Here is a 17822-nt window from a genome sequence, read left to right on the forward strand (position 1 = left end):
AAAACCCTAAAACATTGGTTTGAAATTCAGAAAAAATTATAACAACGTTAAGTCATATTTAACGGGGACCATTGAGGTCCAACTTTTTTGAATTTGGGACCGTCACTGACGATAAAATGAATAAAGATTATTATCGGCCAATACCGGATTATTAAAATCCAATATTTAAAAAAAAAACAGTATATTATACTTAAATCGTTGTGTAAACTGAAAATGATGATATAAATATCTATTTGAGGGTTTATCGAAAGTGGAGTGCGAAATAGCGACAAGGATGAGAGGGTTTAAGATCTCCTTCAACATTTCTAATTACATTCGTCACCACCAATCTCTTCATCCAACCACTCGTCATGTTGTAGAGTCACCATTCATGATGATGTTAACCTTCTTCTCCTCATCATCATCATACAACAACAACAACAGCAGGTCTAACGACGGTTATTCCGGCGGCCGACCACCACCACGGCGGCGCTCCGGCGACTCTCCATCCTCCTCTAGACTCTCCGGTTTCATCGACGATAACGATAGCTGCGGCGGCCGTGACTTTAGAGGTAGACAACACCCAAACCCTAATTATTCTAACCAACGAATTAGACCTAGAAGTAATAATCTTAGTAATAGTAATGCCTCTTATGTTCCATTTGATTATGATGACGATGAACAAAATCCCCAAATTAGTCATGTAAACCCTAATTCACGAGTTAAGGATAATAAGCTTCAGGATGTTGATGGATTTCTAGATAGATTTAAGCTTGGATTTGATCAGGATAATAATAATAATAATAATAATCACAATAAACCTAATTCTGAGAAATTGAATAGCGGTGGAGACGGAGAACTAGCATCGTCACCGGCGCCGCCGGAAGATGCGGATGAAATATTTAGAAAGATGAAGGAAACCGGTTTGATTCCGAACGCGGTAGCGATGCTGCATGGTTTGTGTAGTGACGGGTTGGTTCAGGATGCGTTGAAGCTGTTTGGTGTAATGCGTGAGAGAGGGTCGATTCCTGAAGTGGTGATATACACTGCGGTGGTGGAAGGGTTTTGTAAGGCACATAAGCCTGATGAGGCGATAAGGATATTTAGGAAGATGCAGAGTAATGGGATTGTACCGAATGCGTTTAGTTATGGTGTTCTTGTTCAGGGTTTGATTAATGGGAAACAGTTGGATGATGTGCTCGAGTTTTGTTTGGAGATGGTGGAAGCTGGACATTCGCCTAATTTGGCGACGTTTACGGGGTTGGTTAATGTGTTTTGTAAGGAACGGGGTTTGGAAGCTGCTCAAATTGTGATTGGTAAGTTGAAAGATAAAGGGTTTGGATTTGATGATAAAGGTGTTAGAGATTTTATGGAGAAGAAAGGCCCATTCTCACCTGTTGTTTGGGAAGCTATCTTTGGGAAGACGGGTTCAAAAATGTTTTGATCATTTTACATGTGTGAGTTCCTATTTATATAACCTTATTACCTATTATCAGTTATCACAATCTTCTCCATAACTTATGTTTTGGTTAGTAGTTTTTGTTCTTAAAATTGTTGCTATTTACCGGTAGGTTAAGGTAGTTAGTAAAAAGGGACAACTCCGATGCATGAATCACCATAATTTTGTTTGAATCGAAAAGAATTTCGATAGTTGTTTTAGTTTCTATATCTATCAACATTCTGTTAGTTGAATTCATATCTTCTTGATGAAATAAAAACTAATACAACAACAACCATACCAAGTAAAATCCTACTCGCAGCCATCGGCCGAGCTATAGGTAGGGTATGGGAGGGTGGGATGTAGGCATACCATGCCTCTATTTTAAAGAATAGAGATTAAAGAGGCTGCTTCTAGGAAGACTTGCGGCTCCAAAAACCAAAATGGATGTGAAAAAATATTAGAAGCATAGTTTGCCAATAGCATAAGCCTGACATAGGGACATATAAAATATCATAGAGAAACAACCACAAGAAGGGACAAACATGCAAAAAACCATCAAAAGTAAGGAAAAATAAATAAATAAAAAATAAGCACTTAACATAAAGCAAAGTCAGAGCTGCGTCCTCCCCTAAAAGTCCTTAGCCTTAATCTTACGTCTCCATGTATTAAAAACTTATAACTTTATAAGTAATAATAATACAATAAACATAATATATTCCCTAAGTTATTTCATCATCTTCACATATAGGCACAAAAGAATTGCGTCTTACAATGATGAATCAGCTATACACGTCCATGAGCTTTTAATTCACATATACGTTTATGTATACATTCTGTTATTCAAAAAGGTGGCACGCCAGAATATAAGTATGTGATCAAATCTTAAAATAAGATTATTTAATTTTGTATAAGTAGGAGTATGTATTATTAATCTTTTTAGAACGAATCTCTTTGTACTTAACTACTTATCATGTGTTTTCATGTAATTGAACTCGTTTTCTTGCATTGTTCGTTTTTAACTGCATTACAAGATCTCCTTTTTCGGCCTCTACTTCAGCATACTTGAGGCTCATTTCAAGGTAACGGTCCCGGAGGTCTTTTAGCTCTGTCTCTAAGGACGATTTTGTTTTTTCAAACCGTTCTTTTGTGACCACTTCATCTTCACCCTTTGAGTTCCCTGATGAAAGACTGTTACGCCCCTTAGACTTTAGCCTGAACAAATATACAGACCAGTTAGAACTTACGTTGACTTTTGACTCCTAGAAGTTAAAGGTTGACTTACTTTTGAAGTTGAACTTTGTACTTGTTATTCGCTTCGAGTGCCTCATGAAGCTCTGTTTCAAGCATCTTAATCTTTGGAGAATAATCAGTATCTTCTTGAGAACGAGTCTCATGAACACCCTGACACCGAAAGAATAAAAGATAAAAAAAACATTCTTTTTCAGTCAAAACAATTACTATGAACACAAACCGTTTTAGATTTTGCTGATAGCAGTTGTAGATCTTCAATTTTCTTCAAGAATTCTTTCTTTTCGCCTTCAAGTTGTTGAATTTTCAGCCGATACTGCAAATTTACACTTTTGACCCTGCTAATTTCGTTTTTCATATCAGCATCCTGCAAACGTGATGCGTTTTTACAATCCTCTAACTCGGACATCTTGTTGAAAAATGACCTTTTCTCTGCTTTAAGTTCTTCAAAACTGTTAGAAACTGAATTAAGAGAAGCTTCTAGATTACTCTTTTCGCTTATTAATTTTTCAAGCTTTTTCTTATAATCTTGAATTTCGTTTTTTAAATTTGCTGCTTCTTGAACGAGTTGTTGTTGTTCGTGGTCTGAAACCGTAAGCTTAAGTTCAAGATTATTCTCTCTCGTTTTGTAACTAGTCAACAGCTTTGACTTTTTCTCGTGATCTGCCATCAGTTTTTTATGACTTTGTTTGATGGAAGCAAGCTCTGTTGTTAGATCTTGAATCTTGTGTTCAGATTCTTTGCGAACAGTCTGAATCTCGTTTTCAATCGTTTCTTTTACAGAAGATTCCAAATTGACTTTTTCAGAATTCAACTTTGACTTTTGTTCATCAAGCCGGGAAATTTCCTTTTTCAGGTCTTCTACTTCCTTCCGGAACATTTCAGTCTCTGATGTTAGTTCGGACACCATACGTGAGTATTGATCGTACAATTCTGCATTTCCGTTTGTTATATCTTTATATGACTTCTGGAGTTTATTGCATTCGTCAATTAGATTCTCAGCAGATTCTTGCAATTTTTGCTTTTCAGATTTCACATATTCGCACTCCATTCTGGTCACTTCATGCTCGTCTTTCACCCTTGTTAGTTGACTTTCTAAGTCAGACACGCGTTCCAATAGTTTGATGTTTTCTTCTTCTGTTTCAAACAAACTAAGCTCCATTTCACACTTGAGCTTCTCGAGGTCGGTTGCTCTCTGTTCAAGTAACTTGTTAGCAGAAACTTGTGAGTCAAAATTGCTGTTAAGTATCATTAGATCATTTCTTAAGTTTTCTAAACATATGGAGGTTATATTGCTTTCATTTTCAAGATCAGTGATTCGAGCTTCTTGTTCAACTGTTAGACTCTCGAGCTCCCTGATTTTTAAACTGGAATCTTCTATAAGCTCATGATTTTCTTCAACGCTGTCTTCTTCGGCTTCTGTAAGGTTTTTTGAATAGCCGACACTCGTCACAGATGATTCAGAACTCGTTTCCTGCATTGAGGTCAAATCAAATTAAGTTTCTTCTTTCAGAAATTCAGTATAAGTGTAAAATTCTTGTGTAATCATCCAATGTTTCTTGAAAACTGAAATAAGGTGTGTTGATTTTTAAGTTAAAGTTTATGGTTTTCGGCCAAAAAGGTCGAAGTGAAGAGAATCCAGATTATATGAACGACGAAGCATACCATGATTTTAATTTGTTCAAGAAGTGAAGTGGATTTAGGTTTCAGATTAAGTAAGGCAGCTGACGCATTTGATCTGCTACCTGCATGATCATAATCTTCATCCACAAACATGTGCTTGAGTTTTGTTTTTGGTGTCAGGCACTGGATTTTGACCTGATAATGACGGTATAAATCATCATGTTTTTGGTTGTATCTTTGCTTATCTACAAAGCTTTGCAGTTATTTTGTTTAGGGTGAGAGGGAAATATTAGCTTACAGCGAAATGGTTCACATATGTTATAAAAATCGTTCAAAGTGTATTTAGATATAAAACATCGTAATCTATTCAAATTTTTTAAATATATATGCTAAGACTATCAATTACTCTAATCCAACACCTTAATACTGCTAAACTATCCACCGTACATCTTTAGCATCTAATAGTCTTAGTATTAAAGTGATATATTATTGTTCTAATCATAGCTCATACTTTAAAATTTTATCGAAATACATTTTGATAAAGAGAAGAGTGAAAATTACTCAACTCAACCATTCGGTTGCATCAATGATCAATCACAGTAATAACTTCCTATTCTAAATGCAAATTTTCTTCTGCAACATACAAATCACCTGCAAAACCGTGTCATAGTTGCATTTCTTCAATGGCAATGAAACTGTGGAAGATGATCTTGAACTAGTATGACAACGCGCCATATTAACCGATGCCTCCCCAAGAATGTCAGATGTAGTAGACCCCTACAACAAAATTAAGTTTTTTATTTCAGTTTTTGCAAAACACACAATAATAATGAAATTTAAGACTGAGATCAAGTGATAGATCTTGAAACATTTTGCATCAAGATCATGCATACCATAGAAACAACAAATTTGTATAGATGTTCTTTAAGTTCTTTTGAAGAATCGTGATGTTGCATCCAGATAGATACTGATAGAGTTTCCGTCCACTGACAATTCCCATTTCGCACCAGCGCTTTATTTGATCTTGCAATTGTTTTTCCTGTTTGTATGGAGATTATCGACACTAAAAGTTTGTCCCATAACTTGGGTACCTGTGACAGTAAAATCTAAATGTAATATGATATAATATGATATGATATGATATGATAAACGATCAAGTTCTTTGAATTGTACAATTTTTTAGATGGTTCCATCTAAAAGTTTCGTCGACTCAATTTACATAGATGATTGATTACCTGAAGAGCCTGAAGATTTGAAAACTTGAAATCAATCTTCTCCCCTGAACCAGAAAACTTTCCATTTCTTTGTGCTCTAAACATCTTGACTGAGCAAATAGTTCACCAATTAATGGTGTTCTATAAAACTGTGAATTCTAGTATTATCATCAGCAACAAAACCATTTTCGTCTTAGAGAAACATAACACTTTTCATGTTAGTTTATATATGATTATATGGTGATCTAATTAGAAAAAAACAAAGCCAACCCCTATAGTTCGATAATTGACAGTTTTTTCCCTTAACTTTCGTTTATTGGATTTGTAGTTTATAAATAATATGTTGCCTTAGGGATCACAACTTAGATATACCTAGAAAGTTTCCCGGTTATTGAATGGGTTTGGTTAATCAAGTTATCAAAAATTTAGCCTTTGATATTGTTACGACTTACAACTTTTAAGATTAAGTTTTTAGGTCTACGAATATTAAATAGTCGATTAACAATCCCCACACGATAATTTACTAACATACATTAATAATTAACCGAAACAAATAGTCCAATGCCAATTTTGCATCTAGATTTTAGTATAGACATTTATTGTTTGGTACTAATCTACGAGTGAATAAGGATTTTCAACTTTGATAACGTAGTAATTTAATTTGAACTTTTCTTCAAATCACATCTATTATCCTTTTATATTTTCCCCTTTAACATATAAATTGAACTCGTTTAAAATGTTAACTACAAAACGGTTTATTACTAACTAAAGAATAAGATACCAGCCGGTTTTTGGATTCAGGTTAGGTTTAAGAAAGTCTTGAACTAATCATTTCGCTACCAATGAACCGATTACCTTATTAACCATCCATGAGCATCCCTACCAGAAATTATTCACCATGAGGTTGCATAAAGAAAGTTTATGTAGTATCAAAACTCAAGGTTGTCTATATATTTATCAAAAAAGTGAAGGGGGGACATTGCAATATATGATTTTTCATGATATCTTGTTCATGAGGTCTTGTTCAATTTGCATTGCATTGCATTGCATTGCATTGTTGGAATTAAATTAAAAAGTTTAAAAAAAATTACTAGAAAAAACAGTCTTATGGCATTTGGGGCCGCCTAGAAATATTATTTTATTGGATCGCGAAGTTGAAAAGTAACCTTAAATGATTTTTGTGACCCTTAGCCTAATAATTTACTTTACATGTGGTGGATACCTAATGCACCTAGAGGCTAAAAAAGGTAAGAAGCATGATGAAGATGATGCTTGGAAGGTAAAATATGAATGGAATCATGATTTCATGAGTGCTTATGGTTAGACTCGTCACTCATGTATTGCCATGTTAATACTTTGCACTTTCAATATCCAATTACACAAGCAACGTTATGTCGAGAAGTTCAAGATACTTCAAGGACAAGAGGTGATGCTACAAATGATCGTTTTGTGCGAGATTACTTTGCTGAAGTTTCAGTATTTGGCGTTGATATTTGAATGTCGAGAGAACTATTATTGTGAATAGTTAGTGATATGGAGACAAAGTTTGAGCGATTTCAAACGGGATATGATGCTAGATGGAAAAAGGGGTTTTCATACCAAGTGTCCATACGAGATAAACGGAATTCAGTACAAGTATAATTTTCTTGATGGGATATACCCCGTTTGGGAAACTTTTGTAAGAAAAAAACATTAACTTACTCAAGTGATGGCAAATGCAAAAGGTTTATACGTGGTAAGAAAAAATGTGGAACGAGCATTTGGTGTCTTAACAGCTAAGTGGACTATTGTTTGACCACACACATGACCAATGCATCCTTCCAAAACTAGAAATATCATGTATGCTTGCATTTTATTAAACCATATGATCTTATAGGACAAAGATTTAGCGACATCTTTTTTAACATATAATCAGACCTAGGACCATTGATTCATTGAAGATGTCACTGATTCTATTCTTAAGAAATTGCGGGATCACTGAAAGCATCGAGACTTATGATTGAATCACTTGCAATATATAACTAATTTGTATTGGTTGTTTTGTTTATTATCGAATGAGTAATTTAAAATGGCTTAAGGAATTAGAAAGACAGAAAACACATGTTTAGTGATGTGATAATGAAGCTCTCTCATCTTAACTAGCAGGGGTGTGCAGAAAATCAAATGAACTCACTCATAATCAAATTAATTGATGAAACTGAACCAATAGAATCAAACCTTAACAAAAACCGGTGGGCAGAACAACAATATTGAGTTGGTTATAGTTAACAAGGTTTTCATACACGCCAAAATCAAATTGAACCGTTTATACGTATTTTTTATAATATAGATTTTATGTATATTTTTATTGATATGTAATATATATATATATATATATAAATGTGTAATAACAATATACTTTATGGGGAAAAAAATTCAAGCCCGAATTTTTAGACAAATAATTTCAAATTATATTATTTTGAGCTATTGTTAATTGGGTCCAATTCACGGTTAATTGGCCAATAACTAACTCGCTATAACTTCCAAAACCGATTAACCAATCGGTTATGGTTACTACTATCCAATATCCATTGACCGACATCTCAATTTTGGTTATGGCTTTTGGCCAAAACCAACCTAAACCATATCCATGCACACCCCTACTAACTCGCTACGTGACATGGTTTTCATTATTACTATCACTTGGTATAACAAGTGATAGTAAAATATGTAAATCATATCGTACTAGTTGCGACGTGCAAACCATATCGTATGGTTATATTGATACAATGTAGGTTTTAATGATACGTTGTTTTGTAAAAGGTTGTTTTGTAAAAGGTAGATTATCTACTTTTTTTTGGGTTGAGAATTTTTATTATTATTATTATTATTATTATTATTAATGTTTTGTTTCTAAAATCACTTCATATATTAGAATTCGTAAAAGGTACGATTTTGAGACCATTGATTGGCTTGCTCATGCAAAATTGTGGGATAGCATGGTTATGAGTTGGATAATAAGATTTGCTAGTGAGTCAACTGATGAGAAATCTAAGTAACAAATATCATAAGTTACAAATTAAACAAAAGTAACTACTTTATATAATAACATGGTGGGAAATACTCGGGAATCCAATCATTTATGTTTGGAGGTAAAAGGATAAAACGTAAAATGTTACAACAAAAGACCATAAAATAATATGAAACAAAATGTTTTCAATTCCAGGGCGGACCTACACTTATGGTATAGATGTCGGTCGTATCCTATAAAAATATTTTTTTAGAGGTAAATATATATTAAAATATCAGTTGACCCCTATGAAATTTGATAACGACCCTTTTTAAAACCCGTGAGAGAATTTCTTGAGTCTACCACTCTTTAAAATAAAACAATCAACAATGATATAGAAGTTTGGTGGTATCGTGGCAGGGCATTGCCTTTCCAGCAAAAAGGGCATGGGCTTAAGCAACATTCTTCCAATTTCCAAATATACATGTTTTTTAACCTACAAGTACCACATGCATTCATGAATAATGTTGTCAATCGTGGAACCCAAAATCGAACTTGTCGGTTAGCAGTCTAAAGCTTTAATAGTCGTCAAATAAACCAAAACTCATGCAATTTGTCACACGTAAGCTTCGAGGATGAGGCATGTGTCATGTTGTAGACTAAATTAGCCTCTAACATGTCACTAGTCGATAATACCATGTCACCTTGCAGACTAAATTAGTCTTCATCTTTTTTCCATTTTGACCTTCATCTTCGACTTGTCTAACCTTCAACATTCATTTCACTTCTACACGTAATCAATCATTGAGAACACTCAAAAGTATTTTCCTCTTAAATTTGAACATAAAGTATTTAACTTCTCATTTAATTATATATATACTAGGTTAGTTACCCGTGTAGCACACGAGTTAGAATAAGTAATTTTTTAAAATAATAATATAATGTGAAATACAAATATATATATATATATATATATATATATATATAACGTATATAAAGATATATTATACAGTAAAAAAAGTTACACATTATGCAATTTGGAAATAAAAAGTTGTTAGAAAATTCATAAATCATAGATTATTTCTTTGTTCTTTTCTATATCAAAACTTTTAGTTGTAAATGATAACTTTTTGAAATTAACTCGTGGATCAAAACTCATTCTAATCTTAAACTGTTTTGACATGAAAAATGTTTGATACTTTAGTTGGTTAAAGAAACCCACCCATTTCGTATTGGTTACTTATAAAAATCTATTATTAATAACTAATGCAATACATTTTATTATTAAACAAATTAACATATTTATGATGGTATTAATTCTTTTAAATTATGATGTAACTATTAAAAATTAAAAATGAAATATTAAAGAGAGAAATGTAGTTAATGTGAGAGAGATAAGGGAAAACTATTAGACTAAAATCACAGATTTCAACAAACCATAGGGACAAAAACCGCAGTTCACTCAATAATAATAGATTGAAAAGAAAAGAAAAAGATAAAATATAATACCATTAATAAGAAAAAGAAATATATATTTAACATGAGAGAAATGGAAAAATTTTGTAAGGATCATTCATGTGTAATGGCATATGGCATTAAGACCCGTGTAGAACACGAGTTAGAATAAATAAATTTGTTTAGATAAATAGTAACACAATGTAATATGTCAAATGATATAAAAATATAATATATGGTAGAATACATTACATATTACACAATACGGAAATAAAAAGTTGTTGAAAATTAATATATATCTCTAAATATTTTTTTTGTATACAATATTTGTAATTTTAACCTACATATCAAAATTAGTATTTTCTTTTTATTTTTTATTTCAACTTTAGATAATGAAACACATCACTTACCATGCGTTAAAATATGTTGTCTAAAAACAAATCAAACCATCTATAGTGATTGGCTTTAGCTTTTATTAATTTTCATTGCAACACAAACATAAACTTAAAATTTCTTTATTTGAAATTAATTATTTTATCTAAATCATCATGAAAATTTGTTACTTATAAAAGCTTAATATTAATAACTAATACAACATATTTATATAAAACTAAATAATATATCTATGTATTAGATTATTAAATTACCAAATAGTTATTAAAAAGAGAAAATAAATTATTAAGAAGGAAAAAAATAGTTAAATATAAAACTATTAATAAAAAGGGAAATGTATTTAATAAGAGAGATGTGGAAAAATTTTGTAAGAAACTAACTTATGTGATGCCATGTGTTATTAAGAACCTTTATTTATTATATAATATAGATTTTTTTATATGTAATAATTCACTGGTTTATTGGAATCAAGAACACTTTATTATTATTTTTTGAGAAATATGCCTTTTGTCTCCCTGATTTATATCGTCGCGCGATGGATTAACAACTGAAAAAGATTTTGCGAATGTTTTGCCAATGTGTTTCTCCGGTGGGTTAGTCTGTGCCACTGTCGTCAGTTGACCGTGAGTTGACTGACTAAAAAATGCTGAAATGACCATTTTGCCCCTGAGCCTATAATTAATCCTAAAACAAAATATCCAAATTTCGTGTAAAGGGTGGGGTTCGAACCCCCGACCCCCAGTTTGATAACACACAACACCAACTAGTTGAACTGAACTAATATTTAATAAATCTATACAATATGTAATATATATTCACCATTTGAGCCTGATTGAAGTTTACGTTGATTATTAGAACCATCTTGACGGAGACACGGGAGCCGGAGCCGAGAGAGCGGGAGACAGACACCGGAGACACGGGAGCCGGAGACACGGTGGAGGGGGCTACGAGTTCGGGTCTTGGATGAAGATGGAGGATGAAGTGTTGTGTTGAGGAAGATGGAAGATGGTGGTGGGTATATATATATGAAGAAGAAGTGTTGAGGAAGAAGGAGAAGATGATATGGGTAAGGAAGAGAGGTGAAAGGAAAAGAAGAGGAAGTAGGGAGATATCTTACGGGGGAAGCATGGAAAAAAAAAATACCCGGTGGTTGGACTGCCATTTTTAGCGTCAATCTGGTTTTCTAAGTTTTTTTAAAAAATAATAAACATAATGGCACATTTTTATCGTCAAATTTTCATTTGTAAAAGACCAAAACACCCTCCATCTCAATAGTTTTTAACGAAAATTTTAACGGCTGGGTACAGACTGACCCGTACAAATTTCACAGTGGTTTAAAGTTAGCAAAATCTTTTTCAGTGGTTAACCCATTACGCGATGATATAAACCACGGACTCAAAAAGCAGATTTCTCTTCTTTTTAACTAAAGTCAACAGTCAATGATGATCACCACCGTCCTCAATATTCTCCACAAAACAAATAGATACAACTTCATGTATCTATCTATCCATCTATCCACACAAACATTCTTATTATCATCGGAATCCAAGCATATGCATACAAACACCCACAGAACTCAATCGATAATCGCATTGTTTTAAAATTTAATCAATGAATAATTTGTAAAACCCCTTTAAAGGCCGAAATGAAGTTCTTAATCGTTCTACTATTATTATTTGTGGCGGCCGCAGCTGTGTTTTGCGGCGGTGTCGGTGGGTTTCCGGCCAGGGTTCTGACGCTGGAAAGAGCTTTTCCGGCGAACAGGAGGGTTGAGCTTGAAGTCCTCAGAACACGTGACCGCGTCAGACACGCGCGAATCTTGCAGCAGTTTTCCGGCGGCATTGTTGACTTCAACGTCGCCGGCACCTCCGATCCTAACTACGGCGGGTAATGTAAATTAAAAAAATTATAAGCTTTTATTTCTTAAAGTTGTAATCTTTATTAAATATGCATTATTATTGTCGGTGACCATGTTCTTATTAACTGATAATAATCAACATTTTTGAGTATGTTTTTTTAAAAACCGAACTAACGGTTTGGTTTTGGGTTTGCATGCAATAAAAACCGAATCGAATTTCAAGATTTTTGTGCTTTATTTTAATAATTTATAAGAATTGAATAAATATGTAATTCAAATACTTTTGGCTAAATGTATAATACTCTATTAGTTAACAATTAACAAAATTATTTATACATAAATTCATTATTTTCAGCCAACTTTCTTTTCGGCCTAAAATGTTCAAGTTCAAATGGCGAAAACCGAAACCGAACCGAAATCCAAAAACCAAAACCGAATGGTACAATAGTCAATAGGTTATACATATTGGCAGGCTTTATAAGGTTACACATATTGTATATTTGTATGTTATATGAAAAATGTTATATGAGCCTGTATAAAAAAGAAGAAGGTTTTAAACAAGCTTAATTATGGATACTTTAAGGTGGCTTGTAAAAGTTTTACGACCCGTGTAACCTTATACAGTGACACAAAGTGGAAGCAAGAATAACACAATTATCTAAGAAAATTGAAAAAAATTTGAATGTCTAAACCATTACAAAAGCTTTTATAGGGACTTTTTAAATTTGGCTGGTTTGCTAAATTTTTGAAATTACAATTGGCTAATAAAAGCTGATATTAAAACCATAGACGGGCGCATAAATTATGTTAATCAATTGGTTACACGTTTTAGGCTAGTAAGGAATCTACTAAAGATTAACGATGTGACAGTAGTGTGTTCTGCCCTAAGTTATACGGCCCATATGACAAGTGAGGTGGTGTATCTATAACAAGAAAAACTTAAGATACTAGCTTTTGATGGATTATTAAGTTATAACATTGACTACTGACGGTTCAATACAGTTTGACGTCTTGACTTCAAGCCTATTAACAACAAAATTTATGTTAATTTAGTTACTATTTTGTTGCTTACATCTTTCAGTTAGTGCTGCTGATTTTAAGCTTCAATGTCGTTGATTAATGTTCCCTGCACAAGCCACACAATTCAGAACAATTATAAATTTTTTGATTAAGAAACTGTTTGACCTGAAAAAAGTCATAATGCATAATTTCTTGATTTTCTTCTGTGTTACACTTACAGGTTATACTTTACTAAAGTTAAGTTGGGTTCTCCAGCAAAAGAGTTCAATGTTCAAATCGACACCGGAAGTGACATTTTATGGATTACTTGCAGTTCTTGCAGCAATTGTCCCAAATCAAGTGGATTCGGTGTATGCTTCTTTTTATAGTTCTCAAATTTGAGTAAATCCCGCCTACTAAAACCGCTTTTTTTCATTGTTTTCAGATTGATCTCAATTTCTTTGATACTGGAAGTTCATCAACTGCTTCTACAGTATCATGTTCAGATTCTATGTGTTCATCATTAGTTCAAACCTCGGATGCGTCGTGTTCTGAAGGCAATCAATGTGGTTATAGTTTTCAGTATGGAGATGGTAGTGGAACGTCGGGTAATTATGTCATGGATTTGTTGCATTTTGACACGATTGTGGGCCCTTCCGTGGTTGCTAACTCTTCGGCTTCCATTGCTTTCGGGTGAGCTTCTTTTAAATGTTTTATTGCATTTGCAAGGTGATTTTATCATATAACGGTAGTCCAGGGCTGTAAAGTAACCGAGCCATGGTGGGATCGAGCTCAGCTCGTTTATCTAATGAGCTGAAATCTTGAGCTCCAGCTCGGCTAGTCAAAGCTCGTGGCTCGTTTATTTTAAGAAAGTTTATATATTTTACACATATTGATATAGATGGAAACTGAATATAATATTTGCACTATTCACATAAGTTATATATACACGTAACGCAATATTCTTAAACTACAGAATTCATAATCTATATATACGCATAGTGCAGAACTTTTAATATTAAAAAACTAAAAATAATATTTGCAATATACATATAATTCAAAAATTTTAAGCTACAGAATTCATAGACCATATATATTAAAAATTGGGTTTAACTTTTAAACGAGCCGAAAGAGAAATTTCAATGTTAAGAGAACTTTCTATATTCTTTTATCTTTTTTCTTTAAAAGTTGTTATATGACTAGTTATATAATATTTTTAGTGTGCAAATCCATATCATACATAAAAACGTGAGCTTTACAACTTTATTGGTGATGTTTGGATGTACATTTTGAAAGCGATTATGTGGCATTATATTATTAGAGTCAGATAATTAACTATAAGGAAACGAGTTACTATATATTTATTCAAAGGACATGTGAACATTATATTTAATTTCATTCTAATTATAGGTGTAGCACACATCAAACAGGTAGTTTGACTAAACCAGAAAAGGCTATTGACGGGATATTCGGTTTTGGTCAACACAGTCTATCCGTCGTGTCACAACTCTCGTCACGAGGGATAACTCCAAATGTGTTCTCACATTGTTTAAAAGGCGATGGAACTGGTGGTGGCAAGCTTGTTCTTGGTGAGATTTTGGACCCCACTATGGTTTATAGTCCCCTTGCCCCGTCACAGTACGTAATACCTCTAATTGTTTCACCCGTTACAAAAAAAAATAAATAACAATAATAATCGTGGGGCCCACATGATTTTCTTAATTATACGATTAGATAACACGTAAGAAGTGTAATGGTTGATTGGTTTTTTATTTAAAAATTACAGGCCTCATTATAATCTGGATTTACAGAGCATTGCAGTCAATGGACAGATGTTGCCAGTTGACCCAACTGTTTTTGCCACATCAGATAACCGAGGAACCGTTGTTGATACTGGAACAACTTTGACTTTCCTTGTTGCAGAAGCATTTGAACCTTTTGTCAATGCTGTAAGTTTGACCTTTTCTTTTTGACTTTATTGGCAAACCTGTAATCATAATATTGACTTTCGTAATTGTAGATAAATTCGGCCGTTTCACAACTAACAACACCCGTAATCTCCAAAGGCACCCAATGCTACTTGGTTACATCAAGGTACCTTCCAAATGTCTTTTATTTATTTTTTATTTTTTTTAATTATTATTTTTGTTGCCATTTTGACATCAAGTGATCATATTTGTCTTTTTTTTTGCCTCATAAACAGCATAACCGGCATTTTTCCAAATGTTTCCTTAAACTTTGCTGGCGGTGCAGCCATGATCCTTAAGCTGGAAAACTACCTTGTACTCGGGGACCCTGTTGTGAGTTTTCCTAGTATTGTGTCCTTATTTATCTAGTTTCTTTCAGAAGTTGTTAATATATGTGATAAGTTTGACCAAATGTGGTCAATCTTGACTTCTTGACTGAATTGATGGTTACAGGAGGGAGGTACACCATGGTGCATCGGCTTCCAGAAAGGTCAAAACGGTGTGTCGATTCTTGGAGGTCAGTTAAATAAGTCTGGATTTGATATGTCAATAACATTTGTACTTTCAGTAACATGTATTATTATATTAAAGAAAAATTTAGGCTATTATTGTGATAGTATTGTGTTTTGATTGTAGATCTTGTTCTAAAAGATAAGATATTTGTTTATGATCTATCAAAGAAACGAATTGGATGGACTGATTATAACTGTAAGCATACTTTTCTCCTTTATATATTTATTTATACCAAATATTATAGAATACTATTTTACTGTGTTCTTTCACATCCGTATTTCAGGTTCTAATGATGTAAATGTCTCCATAAGTGCAAGCAAGGATAAATTCAGAAATGCAGGAGAGTTGAGTGAAAACAGTTCATCAAGAACCGCAAGTGTTCTTCAAGCTCTTTTACTCCATATAGTAGTAGTGGCTCTTGGTTCTTTACTCTGGTAAAAAGTAAAAATAATCATTGTTGCATAAACGAAAAGAAAAGACAAACAAAACGGCAAAACAACAAGGTTTGCTAGATTACACGGGTTTAGGGAAATGTAGATGCACGCAAAGGAGATAGTTCATTTTTGTGATTTTTGAAAAAAGATATGTTTATAAGGAAAAGTTAAGTACAACGGCTAAAAGATCAGAACCGCGGGCATATTTACCTTTTCAGGTTCAAGTTAAGTGGCCAAATTTTGGAGTGCAAAACTCAGTTTTCGGATCATTTGGTTCATTGGGTTTTTGATTTTGGAGTCATTAATGTCATTGTAGCAACACTCATAACAATCAAACACTATTAGATGATTTATTTTGTCATTTTGTTGATGATTCTAGTGTCATCAAACTATTGGTTAATCAAGATTTACTTGTAGACCGAATAAGGAATCATAATATACAATGGTAAAAAATTATGGTACGAAAAACACACTTTTCAAGACTATTGTGATATAGACACCGAGGAACCTCTATGGTTTTCTTACCGTAAGGGGGTTCCTAGGGGCTTGCCTCTCGCGCGTCCAATGGACAAAACCCGGTTATTGAATGTTGGTAATGACTTTAGCTTTCGGTATTAAATTTGAAGGTCGGTAGCAACTTTTGTTCAGTGTTAGCAAGTAAGATGCAAATGCAATAACATCTTGTACTTTACCAGTTTTAGAACTTTGGTAACTAATGAGTTAAGCTTAATTGGTGGTGTTGTATTGCAAGATATGTTCTTTGCTATATTTCTGTCCAATTTCTTTTTTCGTGAACAAATTTCCATCTTAACCTTTAATCTGTAAGGATTTGAATTCACAACCTCATATTTGTGAGAGCGGACACCATTTTATTAGACAAATAGGTCATGGTTGTTCATACCCATATAAGCAAGCTACTTTGGAACCGATATGAACCATTGTACTTGAAGCTTCAACTATAAATACAACCATCCATTTTCATTTTTCTGTGCACATTCAATAATTCCTTATCTCAATCTTAACAATTCTTTGTTCGTTCAATAACTTTTTAAAGATTTATGAAAGCACATTATGCTAGGTATGAGCAAATGGTACTAGGTACCGGAATTAGAGCTTTTCGGTACCGGTAACTTTTTAAGAAATTCGGGATCGGGAAATTTGGTATCGGTATCTGTAGCGGTATTTACCGAATTTTGGCATGAATTGATATCATACTGGTACCAAGTTTTTTGTGAAATTTGAGATTCGGAATATTCAAAATTAGTAGTGGTCGGTAATGAAGTTATCCATATTAATAGCTCATTAATAGAAGACCTTTACTTTACTTCATACCGATACGAGCTTTCTTTATGCTAATAAATTGAACATGGGTTATACATGCCTTTTTTTGGTCAATGTTTGGAAACTATTACCAACACTCGAGTAAGTCTTTTTGAGACAGAGTGTCAATATTTTGTATTGATTTTGATTAGAGGTGGCAAATGGGTTGGATTGGGTCGAACAAGTTATGGGTTGAAATGAGTCATGGGTCAAAACAAGTTTGGGTCAGAATGAGTTTGGGTCAAACGGGTCAATTAAAAAAAAGGTTGTTTGGTTTGGGTCGGAATAGGTTAGAGTCTTCTTTTTGAACGAGAATAACGGCGGAAACATTTTAGTTTTTTTAAATTTTTGTTTTTTATTTATATTTTAAGTTATGATTTTTTTTTGAA

At 33.2% G+C, this 17822-nt stretch overlaps 2 protein-coding genes across 2 annotated transcripts; both read left to right on the forward strand.

Annotated features, from left to right (window-relative positions):
* The first annotated feature begins 262 nt into the window (after window positions 1-262).
* On the forward strand, window positions 263-1764 carry LOC143530888 (uncharacterized). The gene has a single exon (XM_077026303.1). The coding sequence runs from the start codon at window positions 275-277 to the stop codon at window positions 1421-1423; it is 1149 nt and encodes a 382-aa protein (XP_076882418.1). The 5' UTR covers window positions 263-274; the 3' UTR covers window positions 1424-1764.
* A 10223-nt stretch (window positions 1765-11987) lies between these two features.
* On the forward strand, window positions 11988-16293 carry LOC143530895 (aspartic proteinase 36-like). The gene is made up of 10 exons (XM_077026310.1): window positions 11988-12229; window positions 13441-13570; window positions 13645-13892; window positions 14610-14837; window positions 14986-15148; window positions 15220-15293; window positions 15403-15499; window positions 15620-15683; window positions 15803-15874; window positions 15963-16293. Exons 1-10 carry the CDS (start codon window positions 11988-11990, stop codon window positions 16115-16117), a joined length of 1473 nt encoding a protein of 490 aa, XP_076882425.1. The 3' UTR covers window positions 16118-16293.
* Window positions 16294-17822: the final 1529 nt, after the last annotated feature.

This window comes from Bidens hawaiensis, unplaced genomic scaffold (genome assembly GCF_021521415.1).
Source record: "Bidens hawaiensis isolate Kalapana, Puna unplaced genomic scaffold, B.hawaiensis_p1.1 tig00009048_1, whole genome shotgun sequence".
Lineage (NCBI taxonomy): Eukaryota > Viridiplantae > Streptophyta > Magnoliopsida > Asterales > Asteraceae > Bidens > Bidens hawaiensis.

Coding starts and splice junctions, on each gene's coding strand:
- LOC143530888 (XM_077026303.1), top strand. CDS start 275: ATGAGAGGGTTTAAGATCTCCTTCAACATTTCTAATTACATTCGTCAC.
- LOC143530895 (XM_077026310.1), top strand. CDS start 11,988: ATGAAGTTCTTAATCGTTCTACTATTATTATTTGTGGCGGCCGCAGCT. Junction 14,838..14,985: donor AGTCCCCTTGCCCCGTCACA/GTACGTAATACC, acceptor TAAAAATTACAG/GCCTCATTATAATCTGGATT. Junction 15,294..15,402: donor TGCTACTTGGTTACATCAAG/GTACCTTCCAAA, acceptor CCTCATAAACAG/CATAACCGGCATTTTTCCAA.